This window comes from Tinamus guttatus, unplaced genomic scaffold, assembly GCF_059628265.1.
Source record: "Tinamus guttatus ecotype Peru unplaced genomic scaffold, ASM5962826v1 Tinamus_guttatus_pri_ptg000459l, whole genome shotgun sequence".
Lineage (NCBI taxonomy): Eukaryota > Metazoa > Chordata > Aves > Tinamiformes > Tinamidae > Tinamus > Tinamus guttatus.
Genome location: NW_028288993.1, coordinates 81,857 through 108,573, shown reverse-complemented (window position 1 = coordinate 108,573; position 26,717 = coordinate 81,857). Strand labels below are relative to the sequence as shown.

The 26,717-nt window shown below is 51.2% G+C and overlaps 1 protein-coding gene across 1 annotated transcript in view; it reads left to right on the top strand.

The window, feature by feature from the left end:
• Positions 1-6,943: 6,943 nt before the first annotated feature.
• The window catches only part of MORC2 (MORC family CW-type zinc finger 2), a 33,345-nt gene continuing 13,571 nt past the window's right edge, over positions 6,944-26,717 (top strand). The window contains exons 1-11 of the mRNA XM_088532283.1: positions 6,944-7,055; positions 11,962-12,015; positions 12,581-12,615; positions 13,136-13,204; positions 16,945-17,035; positions 17,679-17,787; positions 18,496-18,655; positions 18,739-18,850; positions 20,473-20,598; positions 24,506-24,585; positions 26,083-26,165. Coding sequence (XP_088388409.1) covers positions 6,988-7,055; positions 11,962-12,015; positions 12,581-12,615; positions 13,136-13,204; positions 16,945-17,035; positions 17,679-17,787; positions 18,496-18,655; positions 18,739-18,850; positions 20,473-20,598; positions 24,506-24,585; positions 26,083-26,165 — 987 coding nt within the window. The 5' untranslated portion in view covers positions 6,944-6,987. The remainder of the gene's footprint in view (positions 7,056-11,961; positions 12,016-12,580; positions 12,616-13,135; positions 13,205-16,944; positions 17,036-17,678; positions 17,788-18,495; positions 18,656-18,738; positions 18,851-20,472; positions 20,599-24,505; positions 24,586-26,082; positions 26,166-26,717) is intronic.

Below are 26,717 nucleotides of genomic sequence, written 5' to 3'. Positions count from 1 at the left end.
GGACGCGGCCGCACGAGGCCATCAGAAAGGCCGTGGGGCACAGGGAATCCAGCCTCCCGCAGCCTCCTGGCCTGTCCTGATGGTCACAGACGTGGGGACACAATGGGGACACGACACTCTGGGCTGCGGCGCAGGCTCCTAGGCGGGACGAGCTCCTCTTCCCTGCCGGAAGCAGCTCCCTCCCTGCTCTCCCAACACTGCCCACTTGCCTGGCTGCTGGCCCAGCCAGTGCTGCCGCTGCTCCGGCTGCCTCCCGGGCGGGACGCGGCACGTGGGAGCTTCCCTGAGCTCATCTCCTGCTCCTGGGCACACCTGCCGCCCACGGGCGCCAGGTCACCGCCGCTCCACGGAGGCCCTTCTGCTCCTGGAGCTGGCCAGTCCCAGGGGCAGCATCCACTGCATCCCGCGAACTGCACCCACTTGGCCCCGTCCCGTGGCACAAGCCACCTTGGGAGGGCAGATGGGCCAGGTGCCCCTTCCCAGGGGACCATCTCCCCTGCTCCCCTTGGATCTGCTCCCCTGGATCTGTGCAGGCACTCCAGCTTGCCGGGCAGGAGCTGGCACCTCCTCCCTGCGTCACGCTGATGTTCCCAGGCCCTTGGTGACACATGTGGCTGTGTGGTCCTTGTAGGCCCTTCCCCAGAAAGAGGCTCTGGCTTGTGGGATACAGAGGGCTCCTGTGGATACAGAGGGAATGTTCCCTTGGGAACGTTGCTCTCCTGCCCCGGGAAGCTGGGCATGTTTATTTTGCCTTCTTGAGCAAACACCTGCACGTTAAAGTTTGTGTGGCTAAAAGCAACCTGGCCATCATCACTGGAGCACTGCCTGCGCGGCGTCTCCACCAGGCTGGGGAGAAACAAAACAGCTTCGGGTAAAGGAGGAAGAGGAGGCCACGCCTGGAGCGCTGGGGAAGTTCTGGGCTCCCAGGACAAGAGGGATGTGGAGCTTCCAGAGAGGGGCCAGCGGAGAGCAGCGGAGATGATGGACTGGAGCATCTTTTGTATGAGGAAGGACTGAGCGAGCTGGGAGAAGAGAAGGCTGAGAGGGACCTAATCAACATGTTCAAGGGATCTGAAGGGAGAGTGTAGAGAGGATGGGGCCAGGCTCTTGGTGGTGGCCAGTGACAGGACAAGGGGTAATAGGTACAAGCTGAACCCCAGGCAGTTCATCTCCATGTGAGGAAGAACTTGTTTGCTGTGAGGGTGCCAGGGCCCTGGCACAGGCTGCCCAGAGAGGCTGTGGAGTCTCCTTCTCTGGAGATCTTCCAAACCCGCCTGGATGCCACCCTGTGCCCCATGCTCTGGCTGTCCCTGCTGGAGCAGGGGGTTGGACTCGATGATCCCCAAAGGTTCCGACCTCAGCTCTTCCGTGACTCTGTAGAAGAGAGGCCATGTGGGGACAGGTCAGAGCCCATGAGACTGCCCTGTGCACTGCCCAGCTCAGCGCTCGCGGGGATCTCCTGGGCCTGCAGCAGGACGGGGAACAACCCTGACCTCTGCCAGGGCATCTGCCAGGAAACCCGGAGCTTAGCTCACTCCAGAGCCAAGCCACACGTCGGTGCGTTGTTTGTGGACGCCACGCGCCCGTGTCACTGTCCCTGTGATGCTGTGCCCGGCAGAGGGTCTGGCTCCCCTCGGCGCGGCAATCGCCAGCGCAGGGCCGCATTCCAGCCGGGATGGGCCTGTCCTCGTGGGTGGCACCGCAGGCCCCGCTGCACCGCGGCCTCCTGCCCTCCCAGCAGCATTGCAGCAGCCACAGGCTCTTCATCTCTTTCATCCCGTAAAACTTTTGAAGATTAGGGTCTGTTTTGATCATTTCCTTCCTTCTCCACTGGGACAGCTGGGAGGAACCAGGAGGACTCGGCGCTGTATTCCAGAGCTCATGCATGTTTGTCCTGGTCGTTCCTTTGTGGAAGCCACTCTCCCATCCATGTCCCTTCCATAGCACGAGCTGTGGCCCCTGGTGCTATCTGAGCCTTGTGGGGCAGACACTGGGGGTAGCTGCACTTTTTGGCAATGTGCCATCGCCTGTGCGCAAACATCAAATGTTTTCCTAAATGTTTTCCATAATAAATCTTTCTCTTGATACTGTTCTTCTCCACCATTTTTGCAGCTCTTTCATAGGCTTTCTTCTGAGGCATCGCTGACTTGACATCCTCCTTCTACTCCCTTCTTACTCAATGCAAAATAAAATATGGAAGTGGTGGGTTGCAGAAGAACCTCTGGGTGATACACGGAGCTTCAGTATTACGCCCATGTTGGCTTGTACACAAGAAGATGCAAGCAAGGTCGTGGCAGCCACGGCTGTGCTGTGCTCCTCGCCACCCTGATCCGGGCGGGAATGCCGAGCTCCCGGGATCGCCAAGCTCCTCTTTGGGCTGCAGCAGCTCAGACACGACACAGTGGCCTGCGGAAAGCCCTGGGGGACTGTCCCCTCTTGTTCTCACACACCATCTTCTCATCCTCCACTTTCTCCATGGAAAAGATTGTCCCATCAAGAGCTATTTCTGAGGATTAAGCAGGGATGAATTCTCTTTTTTTCCCCCTTGCTGTTACAGGACTCGGATTAAGGCTGCAGTTACATGTAAACAGAGTGGAGTGCAGGGACGGCCTCGTTGTGCCTGGAGCATTGTCTGTGCAGCCACAAAGCAGCAAATCTCTGAAGTGGGGGAAGGAAGTTCTGCCTTAGAGCAAAATATTTAGATTTTGCGGAATATTGGCCAATTACAATATTTTTCTTCAAATAAAACATTTGTAAGAACACAGAAATAAATATTTGAAAACGTAATATACCAAGGTCCTGAGTCATTTCTGATGCAGAAGCTTTCTCCCGTTCTCAGGCAGCTTCCCCATTTAGGGTTGGGAATGAGGACGGCAGCTGGTGGCACTGAGGCGCACGGGCAGGTCCTGGGGCTGCAGCGAGCGCGGGAGCAAATCTGGCAAGGGAACGCCTGGTATGCCAAGGACACACCATGCCGGGACAGGAGGAGATGGCCTGGAACGTGGCTGGTGACGGATGGGGAGAGGCAGGGGTGACCCAGCTGCCCGGCCCTCTGGCACAGCCCGCATGGCTGCGGCCTTTGAAGGAATGCGGAGGGAAGGAGCGAGGCGATTCCGCAGCTGTCCTCATCCTGCAGCACCCCCGGGTGCTCCTGCCATGACCAGGTCCAAGCGCACGTAGGGGCCTGCGGAGGCACCACACACTGCAGCTTCCACGGGCAGCGGGAGGGAAAGGACAGAGAGAAAAGGCCTTCTCCTTTCTTCTGTTCTCTGTTCTCTTCTCCTCTTGCTCTTTCCCCTCCTCTCTGGCAGTGCTCTGTTCTGGAAGCCCAGCTCTCAGCTCGCCCTCATTCCCCTCTTGCTGGAGCCCAGAGCACCTTTCCCTGCAGGACAGGCACTACCAAGGCCAGGCCTCGGGCCATCCGCCACAGGCTCTGGACATCGGGTCTGGCTGAGCAGACTTTGCCTTCTCCGTGCTGACCTCCCACTTCCGGAGAGCTGTGAGGATGGTGGAAATGGGGCACAGATCTCTCACTGTCACACACACCAGCGTTGCTATCCGTAGGCACCTTGCAGGGGACACAGAATGCCCTCGTGTCCAATCAGCTTCCAACCTCGGCTGCTGGAATCTGGAGAGTGAGGCCGAGCAGGGAACAGGCAAACACGATGTGTGGCACAGAGAGCACCAGCAGAAAACAGAGATGCTTGGAATGGGCGAGCAGACAGACAGACTGGCAGGGTTCAAAGGAAAGGGAAAGACCCTGGGAAGAAGGGGGAGGAGGCCGTGGGCCTCTCCCAGCAGGTTCGTTGTGCTGCTCCTGGCCATGCTAGCTTTCTGGGCCTGGCATCTCTTCCCACCCTCCCATTTAAACAACCCCTGGTTTTTCTCATTTCTCGCAGGGTCAAGCACTGCTACTTTCAGTCCTGCTGCACGTGCTGGGCGATCTCAGCTGGCCAGCATCGCTCTCCGGGCCCTGGGCACTCCCCGGCCAGGGCAGGGCCCGCGTCCCAGTCGCCTCTTCAGCAGCTCCCTTTCTCGGGGCAGCCTCCTCTTGCCCGTCCACTGCTCCGCCTGCACCTTCTCTCTCTGGCACCCCTCGGGAAAAGCCCAGGCCAGGGCTGGCCAGCAAGCTGCACCTTGCAGCAATCTCCTCAATGCTGGTGCCGTCCTGCAGGGCTCCACCTCCGTCTTGCTCATTTGGATGCATTACACAAGTGTGGGGACATCCCCGGAGTTCCTGCAGGAGACCCTGCATAGGATCGCAGGGCTGCCGAGGCCTCGCTAGCACGCCGGAGCCACGACTGCTTTCTCTTGATCTTCTCTCAAAGATCCTCCTCTCCTGCCTCCCCCTGTGACTGCAGGAAAGATCTTCACAACAAGAAGTAACTTCAGGGCGAAGCTGATGGGAAACAGACAAGAGCCACCTCCCCTGGCTTTGCTCTGCTTTGTGTCCCGACACCGCAGTCGCTTTTTGGTGGAGTCTTCTCATGCCTCATATGCCCCTCGCTCCCCGCTGGCCTCAGCACAGCCACATGCCCGAGCAGCTCCCGCGGCTCTGTGGATCCTCTCCCAGCGGCTGAGCCCATGCCGTGCGTGGGGCTGTCGGCTCCCCACAGCGCGGAGGGGACTGCAGGGACATCCCGCCTGGATCCAAGCCTCGCCAGCAGCAGCGGGACGCATCCCGCCAAGCCTCTTCTACCTCCATCTCAGGCTCGGGGGGATGAACGTGTTCAGAGGGGACTTCGCTCACTGCAGCGCTCACAGCACACAAAACTCTCCCTATCCATCGACAGCCAGCACGGAAAGAGGCTTTGATGAGAAGAGCCTGCAGAGTCTCCCCAAACATCTCCACGTTAGCTGTGCCCACACGGCAACGCGTTCTGCATGCGCAGCACAGCCCGGACGGCTGGATGCTGCTTCCAGGCGCAACAATCCTCGGAGGTTTCACGAACTTGTCCCCACAGGAGCGTGTTCTCAGCGGCTCACAGGCCTGCCAGGCTGGAATCACTTGCCCCATCCATATTAGGCAGGTCTGCCAGGGCCGCTCGGAGTGACGTGCTAAATCAAACAAGAAACAACAGGTTACACAGTCCACATGGTGCAGAAAAGGAGATAAGGGAAAACGTCTTTATTTACTCATGAACAAAAGGCATTTCACTAATTGGCCACTTGGCTAAGAAGCCCGCGAACCTTTTCATTTCAGTAAAGGCCACGGAATATTTCCACCAGCCACTTCTTGGAAAGAAGGAGGTCTCAGGCTCGGGAGGGGACTCTGGCAGGTTCTGCTGCACGCCCCCCTCTCCTCACATCAGGGCATCTCCCTACTCTTCCCCTTTCCACTCTTCTGCCAACTGTTTCCATCTACACACTCCTTTGTGACAGTCAGTGTCTTCCTGAACACAGAACCTATACCAGTATTTTCCAATGGGGGAACACAACCACCCACCATAAACGCACAGGCCAGACGAGTTCACCATTGCCCAAGTCACTTGTTGAGATGGTTACACGCACCATGGCAAGCTCTGGTGTCTTCCACTGCCACAAGTGCCTCTCGAGGGTGATTCCGATGCCCACATTTTATTTTACGCACCTGTGGAAGAGACCTACGAGCAGGGGCAGCCGGACTCACTCTACGTGCTCATGCAGCAGAGCTGCAGAGAGCCACCTTCCCAGGAGCTTGGGAACAGGACGGGAGCTGAGAAGAGGAACTGAAGCGCCTCACTTTATGCACTGCCCAAATTCCTTCAAATTTGGGATCCTTAGCTCAGATTTTTGTTCTCCGAGATGCAGGAAAAGCAACCATGCTGTTTTAAAGGCCACTTCCGGAGGAGGATCTGAGACGCTTTTCCACCGGGTGATTCAAGCATTAGCAGAACAGCTCTGGCCCTGGAGACTCCACTTTTCTGCCTGTGGTTCAGTTGGGGATGAAACCTGCGCCACAGGCAAGGAGGACACCCTGCTCTGCTCAGTCTCCTTGGAATTCAGGATGAATCAAAGCATTCAGGGAAGAACGTTCGTGACCCCCTCTTTATTAATCTACTTTAGTCAATGGGAGCAGATCCATCAGCTTCTTCCTGACTTCGCAGGCCCTTCACCACCATGAGCTGCTGCCAGCGGCAGGCTCGGAGGGGCTGCTCACCCTGAGCGTGCCGCAAGCCGAGACGGCGTCTGGATGGGATTCCAGCCCTGCTGAGACCTTCCAGGACCACACGCAGGTGCCTCGAGGCTCTATGACCCCCGTGTGGCGCTCAGGTCCCGCTTCGGGCACCGCAAGGAGCCTCTCCCACTCTGATGTGGGCGCCTGGGATTCACCCCAGATCAAACCCAGCGCTGGCCGATGCTCCGCGCAGCCATGGGGGAACAGGGGGGTGGCAGAGGGGCAGGACCGGCCACCACAACCCCTCAGCAACTGCCTGCAGCCTGCGGGCACCCTTTCCCCCACGCTTCCCCCTATTTTGCTCCCATTCCCCGCCATTTTCCCCTCATTTCAGCAGAGCCCCGAAAGCAGCAGCAGGGCCAGACTGGATCAGACCGGATCAAAACGGATCAGAGCGGATCAAACCGGATCGGACCGGACGGTCCCCGCCCACCGCGCGGGCGCCGCGCGCGCGCCCCCCCCCCCCCGCCCCGATGGCCCCGCCCCCCGGCGCCTCCCGAGGGATGCTGCGCGCGCCGCACTCACCCGCGCCCCTCGCGCGCCCCGCGCGCCCGTCACGTGGCGGCCGCCGGTCACGCGGCGCGCGTGGCCCAATGGGCGGCGGGCGCGCAGGCCCCGCCCCGCGCGGGAGGCGGGGGAGGGCGGCGGCGGCGGCGCGGGCGGGCGCCGCACACAAAGCGCGGCCGGCGCGGGCGGGCGAGCGGGCGGTGCTGCGGGGTCCCGGCGGGTCCCGCCGCCGCCGTGGGACGGGGCGGGAAGCGGAGTGGGGGGGGCGGGGGAAGGGGAAGCTCTTGAGGGCGCTGGGCGCGGCCGGCGCCGCCCGTGCCGCCATGGCCTTTGCTAATTACAGCAGCCTGAACCGGGCGCAGCTCACCTTCGAGTACCTGCACACCAACTCGTGAGTACCGGGCCGCGCGCCGGGGGGGCGGGGGGGCGGCCCCTGTGCTGCTCCCGCCCGGCCGGGCTGCGTGGTGGAGGCTCCCGGGGACCCCCGGCCTCCCCTTGCTCAGGCCCCACGCACGGCACCTCGAACGGGAGCGTGGAGCCGCCGCCACCGCAGGATCCTGCAGAATGAGGCCTCTGTGGAAGAGGCGGTGTTCTGGCTGCTCGAGCTTCAGCCACTTGGGAATGCCCATCGAGCCATGGAAGTGTCCCTGTGAGACAAGTGCCTGCCGAGCCCCCGTCCTGCCATGCATGGAGGAGCTTCGGGAAGCGGCCTGTTCCCGAGGAGCGGGGCCCGAGGCCCAGGGCATGCTGCTTCCCTTCCATCGCCTGGAAACCAGTACCTGCCATGGCATTGTCCTTAACATCTCTTGGAAGACTGACTCTTGCTTCCTTCACGGATAGGAGAGCAGAAAGTGCTGCCATATCCCCACACGTTCGGGGGCGACTCAGGAGGACGCAGTGCAGCGGCCGGCAGCAGCACCCAGCTCGGTTTTGGTGTGGAGCTGCCGTGTTTTTGCTGGCAGTGCAGAGCTCGGCTGCGAGAGCGCCTGGGCTGCCGGATCTCACATCCTTTCTTATGGCAGGAGCATTGTGCTCCATTTCCCTCCACTGTGAGGAAACCCAAGTTTTTGCACAGGAGAAGGAAACTGATGACAGCCTGATGTCACCCGTGGCTCTGCTATCCGCTGCCTTTGCCCCTGGCTTAGCCTGCAGTAGTTGCTTACGAAGTCCACAGGCTGGTGCCCGAAGACAACAGGCAACACAGAACTGCTGGTGCTTCCTTGATAAAATGCTCCTCGGCAGGTGCTTTTATGGATGGAAAAAATATGAAAAAAATAACTGTGTGGCAAAACTGTCAGCAGTGCTGTGCTCTGCAGGCCATGGGAATCCAGGCTCTGCTCACAAGACGAGAGCTAAGGCCTGTGCTGCACAAGTCTCGCCTTCTGTGACTGCTGTAGTTGCTTTCCTAAAGCATCAAAATCATCTTGTGCTGCCGCCATAGTCTCTAGACAGTTCATGCTGTGGATTTAGCAAAGTGGAAGCGCACTGAGTTTGTTAGGAAGGGTTATAGGTCAATAGGAGTAGGTATCGGCCGGTGTCAGGACACTCGATCCACTGTGAGTGAAGAGTGGGATTGCAGGGAGCACTGCCTAATCACAGGTTCCCTGGGAAGAACAACAATGGCAAGGAATGGAAACGGTGGAAATATGTTTAACAAGTTTGTGTGCAGGGGAACAAAACAGCCCCCTCAGGATTCCTGGTTGTCTTTCAGCTGGTGTTCTCCTGCCATGGTATCCTGAGAAGTCCTGGGCTGACCTCAGTGATAAAGGTGCTCCCATGGTCAAGGAGCTTAAGCTGCAGCGGACCATCAGCCTCCCAGCTGTGGAGCTGTGCAAGGAAACCCTGATTGACTTTTGCTCCGTTTCTAGGTTCTCAAAGCAAAGAAAAAATAGAATGCACTTGACACAGACTAAAATCTAGAGAGCTTTTCAAAGGCTGTTTTCATGGTCCCCACACTTCAGGGCTTGTAGCTGATTTTTAGGATAGCTTAACACTTCCATGCCTGGTGGCAGGTTTCAGTATGTTTGCTTGAATGACTTCAATTAGTCCCCCCCCCCCCCCCCCCCCGCCTCCTGCTTTTCTCTAGTGCCACAGATATTCATCCAAATGCTCTTATGAAACTTGGAGTACTTGAGCTGTGAAGGTCCTTTTGGCTTTTACAATAAAGAAGTCCCATGTAAGCGCATGAACATTACAGGTCTGTTCTTTTGGAGGCTTCTCAAAGCTGCCTGTGTGGAGGCTGTTTTTTTCCCTTAAAAAAACGAAATGCTGCTACTTTAAAAACACTTCTGAAGTCATTTATTGAGACTTGTACAAACGACTGGGGGTCTCTGGACCCAACTGACACCTTTTTAAGTATATTTAAGGCATAATTAAAGGTGCATATTGAAACTTGAGTACCGATACTGTTGTCCGAGAGCGGTGCCCAGGGAGGAGTTAGGGTGTGATTGAGCTCCGCGTTCCCGCTGCAGTCGGGGTTGTCCCATTACCCACAGCTGGCGCAGGAGGACTCCACGTAAACGACAGGGCTCCCGAGCAGCTCGGCAGTGACCTCAGGGAATAACGACCGTGATGATGATGATGAACTCCTAGCCTCCGAGCACTGGCCCACGCTCTGCTCTTTTTTCTGTGCGTGTTTCCTGACCTGGCCTGCGAAGTTAAAATACAACTGCAAGAGAAGAGCTCTTGTTTGTGACGCGGATGCCAAGTTCCTAGCTTAATTATTTTGCCAGATGTGGCATCTTTGAGAACAAAGATAAAGTCTTCTGTCTCTCATTAGTAGTTAGGTACTCGTCTGACTTTGTAGGATTAGGAGTCCAGCAGGGTTCAGGCAGAGGCATCTTCTCAGAAGCACTCGCAAAATAAACCTCTCGGGAGCCTGGAAAATGCTGCTCCCCGGGGCTCGCAGAAACGTTCTGTGTTCTCTGGAGGTGTCCGGCTTGACCTCCTGCACCAGGATTTGGGTATGTGCTTTGGCAGCGTTCAACTCCCCTGGTCTGTTTTCCTTTGTCAAGCTCGGACTCTGGCACAGAGCTGCCTTGAATGAAACACAAAAAAGGAGGAGGCTTCCGGGCCTGTCCATGTCTGCTAAGAGGAGCTGTCACCAATTCCGCGGATTCCTCTTTCCATTTTCCCTGCGTGTGTTTCGCTACACCAGCAATGTGATCAGCAAGTTTGATCTCCGGTGCTCCTGCTGCCTCGGGTTAATGCAGCCTTGGGCGCCGGGCTGGCTCCCAGTGAGGGGGCTCCAGGCTTTGTGCGAGCACCGGTGGGCTCCGTTTCACCCTCAGCTGGTGCTTTGGGAGCTGCCCTGTGTGGGATTAAACCCCGGGCTTTCCCACAGAGGCGAGGGGACCTGTCACTGCTCAGGACGCGCGTTTGGTGTCTTGCTCATCTGCGATGGTGCGAAGGCAGCAGCGTGGGTTCAGTTATAGCTGAACAGGTCAAATCATGCCGACCACTGCGTGCGGCCTCTGGTTTGATATTCGCTAGGTAATTTGGGACTCTCTGGGTCAGGTGTTGAAGATAATGTATTTTATGTGGTGTATTTGTAGTGTATTTGTATCTAGCAGTGGTAAAGAGCTGGACTCAGTTTCACTTGCTTTCAGCAAGGTCTGTCTTGGCCTGTGTCAGCACGAGGGGTTCCAGGGTTGAGAGCTGTCCAGGTTGAGTGGGGTGCCCTTCTGGGTGGAAATTACTTTGTTCCAGCCTCTTTCTGTAGGCACTGCTCTGTGTAACTCATCTGCATCTTTCCCTTCTTTTGAAGCATTCCTTAAATTGCAGTGCAGTTTCCTAATGACGCAAGTTAGTTGCTAACGAAGCTCAGTCACTAGTGCTGAAACATCTTGGCTTGTGGCTTTTTGTGATGGGGTTACTTTCTAAATAAACTTCAGGGATGCAGAACTACAGAGTGCTCCTGAGCTAATACTTGAGATCTGAGGCCAGGAAGGTGTGTGGAAATGTGGGAGCAGCAGCTTGGAGCTTCTGGAAGCGCTTTGATGGCTCTGCTCAGGAGGAAAATACTCTTCAAAACAGATCTGCCCTCAGGCTCTCATCTCTGCTCATTGGCAAGTGGAAGCTTGCAGAGAAAAGCTGGTTTTCATGGCTGCAGGGATACCTTTGAAATTTGGTTTGCCTCATTCTGCCGAGAGCTGCGTTACTGCCGTGGATGTGAATGTTCACCCGGTCGGTGCTGGCACTGTGGACAGCCGGGTGCTTCGCGTGTGGAAGGGCCTTCGTCTCTGTTCCAGAGCTGCAGGTCTGAACCGAACAACCAAACAACGCTCTGTGCTGGCCCCTCTGTGAGCAGCAACAAAGCAGGGTTTATCTGAGGAGGTTTCACACCAGCTGAAGCGGGCAGATAGAACAGCAACTTCTGAGCATTCAATCTCTTGATAAAGTGTCCTGGAGGAGCAGCCAGTTCCATTAAAATATATATATCCCAGTTGATCAAATTACTGGATTTGGTGAGAACAGACAGTTCTCAGATCCTGCAGCTGCAGTTAATATGAGGATGGATATAAGGGTATGGTCCATCTGCATTTGAAATAGTTGTTACGGTTGGAATCTCTGCCAATGAACTGGGTGTACGACAGGTTCTGTTTGGTGTCGGGGGACGTCAGAAGATCCCGGTAGCTCTTTCAGGTTTCCATGCTGTGCATCTCCCGTCGAGGTTAGGCACATGCCTAATGTCAGTGCTCATGGAGCCTGGAAGCTAACCACTGTTTTCAAGCCTGTGGCAAACGGGGATTAAGGAGCGTGGCCTCGCACTGGGTAGCCGATGTGATACAGGGGGAGCAGCCGATCTCTTGGTGGCTTTGGGAACGTGTGTAGCTGCAGGGGACGTCCCGCAGCTCCAGGGATTTCAGGAATGGCTCCGGTGCTGTGCGAGGGTGTTGGAGAGCTGCACCTTGCACGCACTGCTCATCCGCCGTGTTCTGGTAGATGCGCCGTTGAGGTGTCACCAGGCGGCCTACTGAGGAGTAATTAAGGTTTTATATGAATTGTTGACTGGTTCATAGGCTTCCACTCAATAATGTTCTTAATACCTGTTAATGAGGCCCTTGTTGACCACAAGGTGTTTCCTCAGCAGCAGGTTGGCCGAACGTGACCGGGCAGCCTTTCTGCTAGGGCCCTGCCTCCAGGGAGCAGGCGAGCGGAGCAGCCCCGTGTCGGTGGTGGCCGTGGTGCCGCAGACGCGGATCAGGGAATGTTGCTCAAAAGGCTGCGGAGGTTGTTGTGTACGTCGGGCCCGCTCGGCGCTGCGGTGACCGCGCTGTGTCTGTGCTTCGTTTCAGGACTACTCACGAGTTCCTGTTCGGGGCCCTTGCTGAGCTGGTGGATAACGCCAGGTACGTCCCGGAGCCGCTTCCCGCAGCACGTCCCGCTGCGGGGGCCGGAACAGGCCTGTGCTTGGGGCAGGTTCTCCAGCAGTTTGTTATTTCCAGGAAGCTTTACGAAAAACATAAAATAATAGTCAAAAACCACTGTAGTTGAGTATGGCTGTTTCAGCTGATCCTCTTGCACTGCCCAGCCCCAGGATTTGTGACAGTTTGAGTTGGAACAAATCCTAGAATAGTTCAGTTTGGAGCAGTAATGCTTAGGAGGCATGAAATGGATTCAAGTAAAACTCTAGTTTTTACTTTATTTCTTTTGAAGATTTGGTAAAATAGTCATTGCTGGAATTAAAGATGCTTACATAACATTGGCTATTGGTATCAAGGGTGGCGAGAGGATGAAAGTAAAGTCAGAAGCAGGATGTTGAAAATGAGTGGAGTCACCTGTAGAGCACCCAAGAGGTCCCACTTGGAAATCATGGGGTTTGTGCTGAATTTCTAATGTTGTGCTGCAAAGTGCACTGACTTCTGGCTTCACTTCCTTTAAAAATTGAGTGTTGACTGTGGTTTTTATTTGTAGAGATGCAGATGCCACAAGAATAGACATTTATACTGGTAAGTCACTCTTACAGTTTCCTTACGCGTCTGCGGGTAAGTGAATAGTTAGAGCTCGGATTTAGGATGCAATATCCACCCAAAAGGATAAGACTTTCCTCCATGACTGTTTATGCTGTACTACAATGACCTGCTTTTGAAAAGCAGCTTTTCTGCCCAAATTGAGCACGATACTACAAAAAGTCATTTCAGTCTTAAGCTGAGGTCAAGTGAACACCAAGTTGAATGACTGTTTATAGTGGGGGCTAAAGAAGCTTGACTTTACAATACACTTTGTAGCATATATTTACAAGATAAAGTGCAGGAGAATTTCTTAGTCATTCTGTAATAAAAATGTAGTGCCCTTTTCTTAGTGTTCAAGGATGATTTGAGTAAAACTGCTGGTTATTGGAGTTTGGCCATATTAGGTTTGGAAAAGTCCCGTTTATTGTGCTACCCCGGTTATAGAGGCTGTTTGATTGGATCTCATTTTATGGAACTTTTGGCCGTTGTACGTGGGAGTGTTGACTGTCTCTTGCAGAGCAACGGGAGGATCTGCGAGGTGGCTTCATGCTGTGTTTTCTGGATGATGGAACAGGGATGGATTCAAGTAAGTGCCTGGAGGTTACGTTTGCATTTTCAAGCTGGAGTGTCACTCTGGCTTGAGCAGAGTTGGTCGCTTGGCCGTGTTGAAAAGGGGAAGTTCCAAGGGGGTATACATGTTCCTGGCTCTGCACTGACTCTTTTAGGCCTTATCATAGATAAAATTAATCATCTCCTCTGTGACACATTACTCTAGCCAAAAAAAATAGAAATCAATTTGCTGCATTATAGAGCTGAGTCAGCCTGGCCTGTGACTGAGGCATCCTTTGGGAGGATAAAAAGTAAATAAACGCAGATATCTGTGAGCTCTAACTACTGAAATAACAAGAGGCCTTTCAGGAGCAGTTTAGGGATGTCATCCTGCCTTGTTGCTCTTCACTCGTATTGGTCTTTTTCCACACTGGACTTCCTGATTTGGTCATGCAACTTGATAAAGGCAGGAAAGGGTATAGAAAAGCACTAGGCCAAGCAGCGATGGGCATTGCTAAAAATTAGGCACATGTGTCAAAATACTCCCGGGAGAATTACAGTTAGAACTTGATGCATCGACTCTCTTCATAGTGTTTGACCCAAGGTTCGGAATACGTTTGGGTTCAGCCTTTATAGTCCAGTCTTTCCGTCTTCATAGTACGGAGTCAAGAGCTCTTGAAAGACCAGAGAGTCAGTAATGCCACAGAACAGGTTTTTATTTAAAAAAAAAAAAAAATAGCATCCCCCAGTGCAATATTGGAATCACAGCAGTGATCCAAACGTTTGGCTTGTTTCACAGGGGGCTAGGTGAGTCAAACAGAAAACCCCAGCCTACATCTCATGGCACATGGTTGAATCAGCATTGCCCCTTCTGTGCCTGGTCCCCGCTGAAGGCACTTAGGCTTGAAAAGTTTTGCTTGCTGCTTGGGCTCTTGGTACTGCAAAAGTTCTATGATTCAAAAGCCAATTTGAAGAAAATTACTTCAGAAAGTGTTAATTGTATTCCCAATCCTTGGTTCTTAAGATATAGCTTGAAGGTCGGGAGTTTAAAAGCATCTTCCATTTTAGGCAATGCAGCCAATCAAGTACTAAAATCTTGGTTATTTTTATTAGCTTTTTTATTCCTGTAAATATTTTCTGCCCGGTGAAAACCTGTGTGTAAATGTTAGTGGGTACTAGCACGGTTTACGGGTGAGCATATGCTGCTGTGTCGGGGCTGTGGCCCTTGGGAGAACCATCCCAGCGCAGTGGCTCATGCTCTTCCCAAGGGAAACTGTTTCTAGAAACTACTTGGCACACTTAAAGCACACATTGAGGGAAACTTGGGAACAGGGGAGATCTTTGGTCTTCATGGGAACCTGCTCCAAAGGGATCTGTCAGTGGCTCTCTGTGTTCATTCGTTTCACCAAAATAACTGGTTTGTTTCTGTATCTGTTATGGTGCCAAAGATTTCTGAGTTTCTCCCCCCTTTCCCCCTGTCCCAAGGGAAGCTAGATCTGAAATGGTCTTGATTTAGGTTGGTTTTCCCCAGCCCAACTTTCCCTGTTTATTTATTTTTATATTTCTGTAAATAAGCTACTTGGGCTCAGAGATGTTCTCGAGCCTATGGTCAATAATTATGCTGCAAATAGTCTCTGCAGTGCAAATCTGACAAAAAACAGATGTGTAGAAGGCAAAGGATGGTTTTTCAAGCTCAGATTGGTACCTGCTTTGCTGTCCCTTCAGCTAGAGACCTTGGAAGTGTGGGCTCCTCTCCAGGAGTGACAGCTGGGACACAAGCAGCCCTGTCCACCATCCTCATCCCTAGCTGTTGGATGTTTCTTTATAGCAATCCCTCTTTTTAATCTGAGCCCTTGCTTCGCTTCCCTGTGCTTTGAAGAGCAATCTGCCATCTTCAGTGAATTCCTTGGAATTACTTTTTTTTCTCCTGTTTGCTGTAGATGACATCAAACCACGGGTTGTTGCCAGGGAGTTTGTTTTTTAAGTCTAGCAACTGCGAGACACGATAAAACCAAAACAGTGCAGCTAAAATAGTCCACTCACTTCTATTAAGTCATCTCCTTCTAGAGCCTTAACTTGCTAAAGCTGGAGAAAAAAATGTACAAAAAAGTTTAAAAAATGTATTTGTACGTTGGTTCCTGAGTAGATAAAGGTTAAGTATGTCCCAAAGATAGAAAGCCTGGTGCAATGAAACTCATTTACTCTTCTTTAGACCCCTCTTGCAGAGGTCAGTTATGTCGCTGTGTCAATAAAGAATGTTTTTAGACTGGTCTGGGCCTGCCAACATTGAGTGATAAACCATATGTTCACCTTCGAGAGAAGGGAAATGCTTTGGACAATTACCCTTTTCTATTTTTAGGCTTCTTTGGTTTTTTTTTTTTTTTTTTTTTTAATAGAAGTTGATGCAGCTTTTCACAAGGAGAGGTCTTTTGCTAAAGGACAGCAGTGACAGGCTCTTCTTAGAGCTCTATCCCCCTGTCTGTCCAGGCTTAAGCTAACACAATAATAATAATCATCATAATAAATTGTGTCTGGAACACCAGATATGAGATAAACTCCAATATTTGCTTTGGTTGTGGTGCAAATAGCGTAGTGAGCTGATGTCCTGGGAGACCAGGTCAGAGAAGCAAGTACTCCCACCCAAACAGAAGTTGCTTTTCAAACAAATTACGGACCTTTTGTGTAAGTCCAGTGAGCCAAGCTCACTGGGGACTTTTCGGTGCAGTTTGTGGCTTTCCATGTGAATGTCATTCACTGGGAAAGGGCATTTGGAAGTGCAGCTCCATGAGAGGTTTCCTATGGAGCAGGGCTGGTTCCCGAGCCGCGCGGGCTGGCTGCCTCAGGAAGCTTTCGCAGGCCTCGGTGCAGGTGATTCTCCCAGGAAGAGGGAGCGCCGTTCATTGGGAGTGTCCTTAGAGCCTTCCCGTCTGGAGGAGGTTCCTGCTCAGGGACTTGGTGTTCCCGTCCCGGGAGCTGCAGTTGGTTCCTGCCGGCAAGTTGTGCAGCAAGGTGATGGCTTGGGGAAGGGAGGGGAATTGTCTTGCAGAGCCGGTAGCCCCTGCACAACAGGGAGGCTGGAGCGGGAAGCGGCAGCTCCCCCAGCTGCGACGCGGTCACGTCCTCTCCTTGTCCCGTGCCAGGAAAACGCCAGTTCCTTGTGGCAGTGCTGGCGAGCGCTGCCGTCGCACCCGGTACGGCACAACCGCCGGCACTGCAGGAGCCTGCTGGCAAAAGGAGCTGCTGTTCTGGCAGGGTATTAATTATCTGTAGTGCTCAGTTCAGCTCCGTGATGGAAACAGTGATCAGTGATTATCCTGCATTCATGCCCCTTTTTCATAGCACTGTCTGTATATTAGTGTTTTCAGAGCGCTCGTGTTAGTGATAGAATCAGAGCTGGGGAGGTTCTGGGCGGTGTTTTTTGGTTTTGGTTTGTGAGCGCTTTCATAACTGTGGGGGATGCAGCAGGTCGTGCTGTTTCAGCCTTCCCTAAAAGGACATCTTCATGCCCTGCCGTGAGGCATCGGCCTCATCTAAGTCATCAGCCTCCTTTGGTCAGCCTGGTGGCATCTCTGTAGAGCCTCTACTAACACAAGTGCCATTGAATAATGCAGGTTTTAGAGCTGTGTGGTGGAGCTTCATGATGGGCTGCGGCTTGAGCTACCAGCCTCTCCCACGGTGTCTTCCCCCACCTCCTAATCCCGAATAAATTTATCTAAAAGATTGGATATTTTGTGCGTTAAAACTAACGTTGGTTTTGCTTCCTGCCTTCTGCCGCAGATGAAGCTGCCAGCGTGATTCAGTTTGGAAAATCAGCCAAGCGCTCGCCGGAGTCGACCCAAATTGGGCAGTACGGGAACGGCCTGAAATCGTAGGTACAACCGAGCCAGCCCCCGAGATTCCCGAGGGCTGAGTGGGGCTGGGAAACGGCGGTTTTGCTTGGAGATGCTTTTACTTACACCCCAGAATAGCACATGCAGATAACATCAAAATTACATATAAAGAGCTGCTAGCCTGTTAAGGGATGCTAGATACTGTGGCTTGATAGACGTAACTGTGAGCATCATCTTGATTTCTTCAGTGGTAGGAAAGTCAACCCAGAGCCAGTAGCAGTATTTCATTTTTTTGTAGTAGTAGTCCTATAATGAAAGGTTCTTATACCATCTCACTATAGTTGTCTTTTTTAGATTAAAAAAAATAATTCTTTTGAATTTTTCTCATAATTTGACTCTTTATACTTCTGTTTTTTTCTTCTATGAGTAGTGTTAAATATTTTAGGGAATGAATTTACAGAACTCTTGATCTGTTAAAATATCTGGATTTAGGTGCCTTTTTGAAAGGAACAAGTTGTTTAGGGCAAATGATGCTGCATCTGTCTCATTCGGTTTTAACATTTCATCACTGAACATAATGGGAGAAAACCATGGATACTTCCCTGTTCATAATGTAACTCGCAGAAACCAACCTCAAAACATCTTCTAACTCAGTGTAACATAATCTGAAATTGTTTCTAGGGGCTCCATGCGGATTGGGAAGGATTTTATCCTGTTCACGAAGAAGGACAACACTCTGACCTGCCTCTTCCTGTCCCGGACATTCCACGAGGAAGAGGGCATTGATGAGGTTGGCACGTCCTTTGTGGTGACAGGAGGCGCTAAAGCTCCCTCATGTGAACTTCTCTGAGAAGAATGCGCCAACACTGATTTCCACTGTGGTCCTGCATGTAGAATTTTCTCTTGGTGATGCCTTTGCAGGCCTTTACCTTTTGATTTTGAGGTCTTCCTCATCCTGATTTCAGGATGTGTCAAGACTCCTGGCATTCTGCTTCTCCCACCACGTTTGGTTTCAAGACATGTTGAAACTTACTGTTTCAATCTGAATTTTACTAGAGAATCAAAGGTGGTGTTTGAAGTTGTTGTAGGTCAGGAATTCCCTACATGTCTTTGCTTTCACATTTTTTCCAACATTGTGTATATCCAAACTCTTAACATGAAACATGAAAGCATTCTTAAGTATGAGAATTTTGCTGGCAGAGTTAATACTAAAAATTTTGAATTTATGTTGTGCTAGTGTCTAACATTAGCTTGAGGTTAAAAGATGATCACTGAGGTGCCAGAATTTATCTTAAGACTAGATGTAGTAGAAGGGTAGCCAGGAGGTTGGAAAAGAAAGATCCTTGAGTATTTTAAACATGCAAAACACTGAAAAGTTAGGAAAGACATGTGCAATACTGGGGGGCCATCAGAAAGAATATGTTCACTTAGGCCTGAAGCACAGGCCTAAGGCACTCAAGGTGCGAGTCTAAATCTCCTGTTCCAACCTGATGTGCAGGTCATCGTTCCCTTGCCCACCTGGAATGCACGGAACCAGGAGCCCATGACTGACAACATGGAGAAATTTGCTATCGAGACGGAGCTGATTTACAAATATTCCCCTTTCAAGTCGGAGCAGGAAGTGATGGAGCAGTTTGACAAGATCCGTGGTGAAAAAGGTAATGTGTACGCGGTGTTTTTCGTGGGCAAGGGATTAATCTGTTGGATGGGGCTCACCTGAGGAACTTTACTGCTTACTCAGGCACCCTGGTGATCATCTTTAACCTCAAACTAATGGATAATGGAGAGCCAGAGCTGGATGTGACTTCTGACCCCTGGGACATTCAGATGGCAGAAACCCCGCCAGAGGGAACGTAAGTGGAGCTCCTGTTACAGCTGTTGGCATGAAATGGCATTTAGGGTTTGCTGGGTACATTGTGTTTGCTTATGTTTTTTAGAACTCTTTTACTGAGTGTGAGTTGGAGTATTTAGGAGGGTTGTTTTTTTTTTTTTTTTCTCTCTCCTTTGAATTCATAGTTACAAACAGCTCACGGACTTTTGGTAGTGCTCTTGGTGGGCATTTCTGCATTGGCTTGTCTCAGCCCAGTGAAAGCAGCCAACAAAATACTCTTAGCTATTGTAGAACAAGGGAGCCCTGAGCTACAGAACTAATTTTCTAGACCCATCAAACCATGAGTGTCCTTCTGGGGTATAGGGGTAGCTCCTTGCCCCCTTTTAGGGGGAGGGGGAAGGATGTGCCCAGAGGGCAGCCAGAGGAGCAGAGGACTCTGTTCCGCCAGAGCCGACTGTTTGCTTAGCTCATCGGGGAGGAATTCTGCTCTGAGCCTTCTGGAAGCTCTGTTCGCTTGCAGCCTGGAAAGAAATGGAGAAACTAGGCTAAAACAACCAAATGATTGATTAAATCCCAGAGCTCTGTTTACCCTACTTTTGGTCTTTTTGTAAGATTATGGGCTCTTTCCTTATATTGCTCCCTTCCTACAGAAGTGCAGGTTTGGACACCAGGGAGCTGGTTATTCCTGAATGTAATGGCTTCATGTTATTGAGCACAAAGGTGCAACAAACTCCTGGAGGACCGGTGGGGATCAAATGTGCTTCTCAATTGAAGACACACTGGTTTTGTCATCACTGTTACCAGACTGAGCCCATGTCCCCAACCTGCTGATACTGTCTGTTTGATGGGGGCAGTTTTGGAGCGCACTCTTACCTCCAGCAACTCGGGATGCTGGTGCTGATTTAGTGCTCGGTGCTCCAGGTTACAGCTTGAACACACTCTTTGGCAAGATGTGCTTTTATTATCCAGCTATAACCACAGACCTTGTTTAAGCTGCAGTAATAAGTGCATGGAAATCTTTTGTCACTGTATTTAAAATATAGCTTTAAAAATCCCTGTGGAAGGTACAAGTGAGGAAATGAAAGAAAAGCCACGCTTATTCTACCCACATGGTGATGAAAATCAAACTTTCACATAGCTCTCTTGCTTGCAGTTTTAACTTTGGTAAATCTGAAGTAGCTGCTTGTGTTCAGATTTCCAGTGATTTTAAAGGGAGACTCATGCTAAAAGCTCAGCCAGTAACGCGTGAAGTTGAGCGAAATGAATCCTGCCATAGGTGTCCAAGTGCAGGGACGGTGCTGATCAGCATGAGGGGTTTGGGGCAGGGGAGCATTTCTGCTGACCAGGTGGGGTCTGAGCTTCTGGTAGGTCTTGTGAGGGGAGAAGCTCATTCATTTGATTTGGAGAGAGGATTTTATCAGGGCTCCTTTAAATTGGAGAGGAGCAAAGGGAAAAGAGGTGAAGGAGAAAAGGAATCCAGACCACAGGAGACAAAGGTGACGTCTCGAGGGAGGGATGACTCAAGGGATGAGCTGATGTCATCACTTCTGGGCTGTGTGGCCCAGCTGGGAAAGTAGGTCTGCTGCTAATCCCCAAAGGAGTTGCTGTGCAAACGGCCTGGTTTCCGAGGCTGCTTTCTTGCAGGAAGCCCGAGCGCCGCTCCTTCCGCGCCTACGCCGCGGTGCTCTACATCGACCCCAGGATGCGCATCTTCATCAACGGGCACAAGGTGCAAACCAAGAGGCTTTCGTGCTGCCTGTACAAGCCGAGGTGAGTGTCGGGACCCAGACCCTGAGTGTTTCCTTGTAGAAGGGTCGCTGTTTTGCTCACCAGGTTACTATCCTGTGCAATGCCCTGCTAAAGCTACAGAAACAGAGTGGGAGAAGGGGGTAGCATGGGAACATTGTAGGAAAGGGGGTAGCTGCAGGAAAATCTAGTGCTTTTGAAAATTGCACCAGTTACCTGTGGAATTTGGCTCCCTTTGAAAGCAAACACAAAAGTGAAGATACTGACTGTTCAAAATCAAACTTTTGGGGCTGTACTGAACAGTGTGGATTCCATATCCCCTGCAGGGTACTTGTTACTGCCCACAGTCACATGTCAAACCACCAGTTGTCTTTTGAGCTTGGCCAATTTTCAGCTTGCTTAGTGGTCTACCAAATTCATATTTCTCCAGCTTTTTAAGTGAGAATGTGGAAAAACAGTATCAAAGCCTTACGAGGCAAGGGGGATCACATCCCAGCTCCCGCCAAGTTGCCCTGGCCAGACATTTTGTTGTAGAGGGCAGTTACACTGGTCCATGATTTGCTCCTGCTAAATCCTCATTCCCTGCGTAGGGAATCTGTTGTGCTCGTGAGTTTCTGCCTGCTTTATTCTATGCCACAGTCCAAAAAAGGACCAGGGACGGAGAGCGAAGGAGGAAGACAGAGGCTTTTACCTCATCAGAGACTGGCTTCTGAGATCCGAAGACAGGGCTTCCTCACTGCCTGCCTTCTCACGATAGGATGACATGTCCTGGGTCACACCAGAGGTTCATCTGTCCCAGTCTTGTCTCTCTAGGAGTGGTTGGTAGTAATGCCTGGAAAGGAGTGTAGGTTTTGGTTCTGTTCTACACCTTAGGACTGTTCTCTCTTGGAAAGAGACAGTCGTCTTAGACACTTCAAACAGCAGTTGGTCAGGGTCCCCGTCATCACTTCTGGATCTGCTTTTCCTTGTTTCTGGAAAGTAGCACCTTCCTGTTGGGCAGCTGTCAAGTGAGTCACATTTGGAGCACCTGAAACTCCTGCTTCTGTGGCTCAGAAGCAGAGACTGTGAACAGGTCTGAGAGTGCTGCAGGGCTCTGCACGGGGCAGCCGTAACCCTGCTGGGCTCTTCTGGGCAGTGTGCTGGAGTTTCCTTCTCATCTCCTGCCCCTCGCGCGACGTGGGGATACCGAAGACACGTGGTCATTGGGATGAGCCACTGGCACCTTCCCGCCCTCCATGTTGGTTCTGAGAACCAGCGTGGCAGTTCTGGTAGGTGCAGCCCTTGTGCCACAGCTTGTCAAGGCTCGGTCTTTCTCCTTCAGATGCATGCGCAGTTCTTCTCCCCTGGGTGTCTCTTTCCCAGGATGTGTTTCAGGAGAAATGACAAACCAGTCCATTCTGTGGACAAAGTTACTATTTCTTTGCAGCTATTTGTGATTTCTTATGTTTTTTCTGAACCTGATGAGAAAGGCTGCTTGTGCCTGGATCATCACCTTAGAGTTGAAGCTAGAGCTCATGCATTCCCATATCCATCTGCTTACTGGATTTTGCGTGTACTGCCGTTTAATACAATTAATACAACCATCCTGAACTGACATAAGGACTCTGATTTTTTATATATATATAAAATATGTTTTTAGAGGGGAGATTCTCTGAACCTGACATTAGGACCTTGATGCCATTCTGGAACCTTTAGCCCCTGCCGTTGGGGGCAAGCTGCTCTTGTGCCAGTTTGCTCTTGCCTTGTGCCCTCCCTCCCTCCCCAGAGCTGCTTTTGCAGTTTGAGGGATTTTTCACCTCTCCTCCCGCCGTGACTGCGTGAGCTTTAGCAGGGCAGCTGAATGTAGTCACGCTGTTTTGCACGTCAGCCTTGATGCTATCTTCAGATAACTGAAAGGTCGGAGATCGTAGCGGACATCCAGTGCTGCTGTTGCTGCAGTTCTCTGCTCTTTTGCTTCCCTTGGCCGTTGCTGGGATTTGCTGAAGCACATGCAAGAGCCTCTCTTGAGAAGGATGTGCTAGGACAGCTGTAATGAGTGTCTGCAGGATGAGGGGGGCTGTCACATCGTGCTGGAATCTGGCCTACAGAGAAGATAAACGAGATCCATCTTGCCCTGTTTACAGATTCGTTTGCTACAGCCGCTCTTGCAAACCACTTGAACATGGGCTTTCCTGGCTGTGCTGCCTTTGGCACTGGAAGAGACCATAAAACACTGATGTCTGGGTTGTTCCTTCTTGACGCGGTCTGCACGGTGTTTCTGGAATCAGCTCTAGGGGCTGGTGGTCCCTCTGCTTCACGTCCTGGGTTGTTGGACACCCAACAGGCAGCTGAGGCTGGCGGTGCACCCGGGAGGGCTGGGAATTCCTCGCATTCATCACTCTGCTGCCAGCAGTTGGGTACAAAATCCAGGAGCTGTTTGCCCCTCTGCTCGGCAGGCAGCAGCTCCGGCCCTTCGCTGCCTCGGAAGCTGGGCATGTTGAGGCCTTTCACCTTCACCCTGTTTCTCCTGTTTGTGCTCGGGAAGGCTGGGTGCGAATGAGGCAATCTATTTGTGCCAACATGTTGGAGGCAGCTCTGGTTCTCAGGACGTGTTCTGTGTCTTGGCCCAGGTAGTCTAAATCACCCTTAAGTGAATTTGAAGAGATTGCACCACCCCAAACCCAATTTTCCTTCTCCTAACAGTGTTTTTGATATTTCTTGGAAGAATTGGTGCCTATCTGCATATCTTGCCAATAAGCAGGGCCTTATGAATAGCAGAAAATACCTTGCAGTTAACAACTTTTATGTGCCAGATGACATTTGTGCATCTAGTGCACAATTTGTGCAATCAAGTTGACTATGATGTAAACTTTCTGAATTTAGGGATAAAGGTTTTCTGATAATTAGACTATTTGACATCTGTATTGCATCTGTATATAACCACCCATAGAAAAATACCTAACTCCTTTTTCATCTATGCAGTGTGGTTAGTTATAGGTCTTGATGGATTATCGGCAGTTTGGAGAGATCTTGTCTCTTACTGCCATCTAAAAGTGATCCCTGCTACGTCAGTGAGTTGGCCAGTTAAGCCTTAAGTCCTTATACGCTTCCCCGTTGCTGTGGAAACATTTCCAGGGATAAGCACTTTGACTGTGGGCAGGAGAGGTTTTCTTTTTTTCTAGAAAGCTTTGTTGGGGGTTGGAATTTGGGATGGGCTCGGGGCCTTTCACATCTTCTGAGGCTTCCTCTCAGTTGAGATACCTACAGTTAGGTCATGATTTGTAGTTGATCCAATCTAAAGAGGCCGAAGCCCATGCAGCTCCAGCGTGGTCAGCAGGGCTGTAAGCAGATTGGGTGGCGTAGGAAAACGTCCTGAAACTTCAGAACAAGGATTGAAGGTCTGCTCAGGCCTTTGCCAAACGTTAAGCCATTCTGAAGCTTCCCGTTGGGATGGAGCTCTTGAGAAATCAATTCTGTGCTCAGTTTTCTCTGAAGATCTGTTCCTCTTAGAGGTAAGCTGCAGGGCTGAGAGGCACTGCCTGGAGACGAGCACTGTGATACTGCACATTTGGACAGTTGTTTGAGATAGAAAGTGTTATTGATCTCTAAGGGGAGGATTTTGAGAAGGTTTCCAAATACATTTACTCCACCTCGCCACTTTTAAAGAGTTTGGTCCTCTTAACCTTGGGATTTTCAACAGGAACATGGGATATGTTGCACCCAGGTCACCTAGGAAAATGGAGGTGCTGTGATGGCTGTTACTGCTGTAGCATCTCTGCCTTAAACTTTGGCTAAACCAATACACCCAGTTACTCAACCTCATTCTCCCCTTATTGAATCTTTTGAGAAGAGCAGAGTAGCGTGTGGAGACGCCGTTTCCTATGGGATGATCGAATCGTGGTGTGACCTGACTGCTGAGGTGTTGCTGATGAGTAAGTTTTGGTCATTACAGGATGTACAAATATACTTCAAACCGCTTCAAGACCCGTGCAGAGCAAGAGGTGAAGAAAGCAGAGCACATGGCCAGGATCGGTGAGTCCTCGGGGTATGCATGAATCCTGGTTTTACTGTAGAGAAAGAGCCTACATTGCTGATAGGACCCCACATTGTTTGCTTTTCTGATTGCTGGGAATGTCCAGGAAGTCTGTTTATAGTGTAACTCCACATGAGCCAGTCTTACCGCACTGGGAGAACTTGCATCATTCCCTAAGACCACTTCCTCTGCGGAACAGATATCCAGGACAATCCCTACAGGTTTTCCCCCTGCTATACATGGAGCCTTGCTAAGCTGCCTCCTTGTTAGCCCACAGTTCTGCCCCCCCAGGTTTTATGTATCAGTAGCAGCTTCCTCCCCTTCTTTCTGTTCCTTCCCTGCTGAGGCTGTCGCTCAAAACTAGATTTTTATTTTATCAGTTAATACAGTGACTGTTCTGCATGCACAAGGGCATCCTGCTTTCTCTGAGGCATGTTTTGTCTGCCCAATCTTCTCAAGTTCTGTAGCTTTCAGAGGAAATAAAACGACATTGTTGGATATCTTAGCACATAGGCATTACATAAGCATGTAAAATACAACAAATAACTTTGTTAGACTTGCATAAATTTAACACACAAAGCAGCCTCTCCCATTCCTGATGGACAAATCCCATAGGGTAGGAAGAGTCTTGGAGTTTTAAGGCATGGTGGCTTTTTCACTGATGAGCTCCCCAGGTGCTGTGTGTCATCAGGGAGGTTGTTGCTCCGCTGCTTCGTTTCCTTGCTCTGGGTGTCTCCAGCCAGAATCTGCTGGGAGACCGGGAGGGAAGCGCTCAGACCATGTGGCTGCAGCCCTGCTGCCACCTTCCTGTGGCCTGGATGGAGGGCTGCTCCCTGGGCCACTTTCCCTGGGAGTGTTCTCGAGTGACTGCTCAAGGTGTTCTGGAATTGGTGCATGCCTCCTGTCAGGCTTTTTTTTTTTTTTTTTTTTTTTTTTGGGATAGTCTGAAAGAGAAAGAATTTCTCTCATTGCCGAACTTGGAGATCAGAGTGAGTGGTAGGTTTTCAGAGCACTAGGTCCTATTTTAAGCGTAGCCCAAATTTGGCTTCCTTCAGGCAAAATGAAGTGATTATTAAAAATAAAACTGCTTCTCAGGATAGTCCCTTCATCGTCTGGCCAAGTGAACTGCCTCTTTGTGCTTCCTTCTCAAGTCTGAACTTGGTGTGAGGTTTTCCTCTCTGCTTCTCTGCAGACCAGGCAGGGCCACGTGCATCCTTATCATTTCCACTCCCTCCCCATCTTCCTCATGGATCTTTCCCTAAACCTGCTTTTGCAGGGTTTAGACCTGTTACTGTGCCAGCGTTGACTGCAATCTCTGATGAAATGTCCTCTCTTTACATCAGACTTTATTTTATCCTCCTCGCGTTGCCTTTTCACCTCTCCCTTGTAGAGGTAAATCCAGCAAGGGCCCTCTGGAAATCTCTTGGCTCAAGTGAATGCCTTACAGTGTGGTGTCTTTTCTGTGTGATTAATACATTTTTTCCCTTGTGTTTTAGCGGAGGAGAAGGCTCGAGAGGCAGAAAGTAAAGCCCGAGCACTGGAACTGCGCCTGGGAGGGGATCTCGCGCGGGAATCCAGGGTGAGGCTCCTGCCTTTCCAGTGAGTTTTAAGTGCTGGAGGAAGGTTCCTGCCTGTTGTTTTGGAGCAGAGAGCTGTGCTGATCACCTGTGATGTGCAGGTAGAGCAAATGCCCCTGCTGGAGATACATTCCAGCAGTGTTTAGGCCGAGGCAGCTCCATGGTTTGTGACCCCAGGACATGCACAGGTTGGTGAGTGTTTTTGAATGAAAACGTGCTGGCACTGCGGTGCTCACGCACGGCAGCATGTCTGTGTTGGGAAGGCAGCTCTTTAGCAGTGCTGGAGTCTTACTGCAAAGATACTTTAGTTTCTACCATTCCCTGAAGAGGCAGCATGAGGAATGTGAAGTATTTGAATAGAAATAAAATCGGATAATTTTGGTCAGTTCCCTCTTATGTCCATTGCACTTTGCTCTTGAGCTTTCCCAAACTGTTGCAAGAGCTTTGGGGTGGTGGGTTTTTGGGCATATTTGCTTTTTATTTCCTTCCCTGTGGAGCCAGAGCTTGTGGTGATGGTACAGGCTCTTGAAAGGTGTTTGAGGCTTGGCTTGGAT